Source organism: Micromys minutus, assembly GCF_963924665.1.
Source record: "Micromys minutus genome assembly, chromosome: 22".
In the NCBI taxonomy this organism is placed as follows: Eukaryota; Metazoa; Chordata; class Mammalia; order Rodentia; family Muridae; genus Micromys; species Micromys minutus.
The window spans coordinates 2,614,498-2,616,295 of record NC_137957.1 but is presented as its reverse complement, the minus strand read 5'-3'; the positions used below and the strand labels follow the sequence as shown (position 1 = coordinate 2,616,295).

The window sequence follows — 1,798 nt, the reverse complement described above, 5'->3', positions numbered from 1 at the left end:
ATTTTTTCTATTAATTCTTTGACAGTTTCATGTGTGCTTTGGTCATATAAGTGCCTTTCTTTAACTCTTCACAGACCAACCTCTCCATTCCCTATCCACCCACATTTGTGTCTATTTTTTTTTTTAATTCTTTGAGACTAGTTCGTGCTGCTCAAATGCTCTTGTATGTATGGACCTCCTCTGGAGTAATCGACTTATAAATTTCTCCATTCTTACAAAAAAAAAAAAAAAAAAAAAAAAAAAAAAAAAAAAAAAAACCTGCCTTTCCTTTTCCCAATAGCTAAAAATAATTACACCACTTAGGGGTAGGACTGTGTGCACTTCTCCTCTCTATGGTCTGGCTTTGTCTAGCTTGGATCTACATAGATTTCGGGTATGTGAACTCATGTACACAGATGTCTTGCTGAGCCCAGGAGATAATGTTCTTTTGTAGTCATCTATAGCCATAGGCTTTTACACTCTCTCATCCATTTTTCAAAAAAACCATCTCTCAGATTTGGGAATGGGGTTGGTTTGCACATTCAAGAGACAGAGAATTGGAAATTTCAGAATGTTTATTCTTTAACATTTTTCACTTGAGAACTTAGAACCCCAGACAGTAATCACTTTTTTAGTTTCTCTTTCACGAAGTTTTTCTTCAGAGCCCTCTTGATATCATTGTTCCTCAGACTGTAGATGAAAGGGTTCAACATTGGGGTGACCACAGTGTACATTAATGAGGCTATTGCAGTGGAGTGTGAGTTTTGGGTCACGGCAGAGCTGAGGTACACTCCCAGGAGAGTACAATAAAATAAAGAGACAACTGAGAGGTGAGAGGCACAGGTGGAGAATGCTTTGTACTTCCCCTGAGCGGAGGAGATTGCACGAATGGAGGTCACTATCTTGGAGTAAGAGTAAAGGATGCCAGTAAGACAACCACCACCCAGCACTGCAGCTAAAACATTCATTACCACGTCACTTAAAAGGGTGTCCGAGCAGGCAAGGTGAACCAACATGCTAAGTTCACAGAAAAAATGTGGAATTTCCACATCGGTACAGAAGGAAAGCTGCAGCACCAGAAAGCTTTGTAATGAGGAATTCAGGGAACTAGTGACCCAAGACAGCAGAATCAGTGACATACAGAGCTGGGGTGTCATGATGCTTGTGTAGCGCAGGGGGTAACAGATGGCCACGAAGCGGTCATAAGCCATTGCAGCTAGGAGGAAGTTATCCAGTGCTACAAATAACGTAAAAAAATAAATTTGCATGATGCAGCCTTCATAAGTTATGGTCTTGTGGTGTACATGAACATTTACCAGCATTTTTGGGATAGTAGTAGAGGTTAGGCAGATGTCCACAAAGGACAGGTTGCAAAGGAAAAAGTACATGGCTGTATGCAGGTGGAAGTCTGAGATTGTGGCCAGGATGATGAGAAGATTCCCCCAAACAGTCACAAGGTACATGGAAAAGAAGAGCCAATATATGAGGGGCTGCAGTTCTGTGTTATCTGAAAGTCCCAGGAGGACAAACTGTACATTTTGAGTATCATTTTGTTGTTTCATGTACAAAAGTGACTCCTGGAAAAGACAGAAATAACATGACTGTCTCTTGGCATGCACAATAATATCAAATGGAACAAACACAGTGGAATAAATTTAGGTAAACAATACAGTTTCTAAGGATTAAAAATCAGGAAGAAAAGGATCACAGTGGCTGAAGAATTCAGAGATGATTACAGAATAAACCTCTTCTGTAATAAAACACAGATCTAATATATTTAAAGTAATGTTTGTAATGTTCTAGTGTACTTATTTATCTA

General features: G+C 39.4%; 1 protein-coding gene across 1 annotated transcript; it reads right to left on the bottom strand.

The window, feature by feature from the left end:
* Window positions 1-602: 602 nt before the first annotated feature.
* Window positions 603-1,541, bottom strand: LOC308435254 (olfactory receptor 1073; the record flags this gene model as incomplete). The annotated part of the gene is made up of 1 exon (XM_080935934.1): window positions 603-1,541. The coding sequence occupies one exon, from the start codon at window positions 1,539-1,541 to the stop codon at window positions 603-605; it is 939 nt and encodes a 312-aa protein (XP_080792060.1).
* Between the last annotated feature and the right edge of the window lie 257 nt (window positions 1,542-1,798).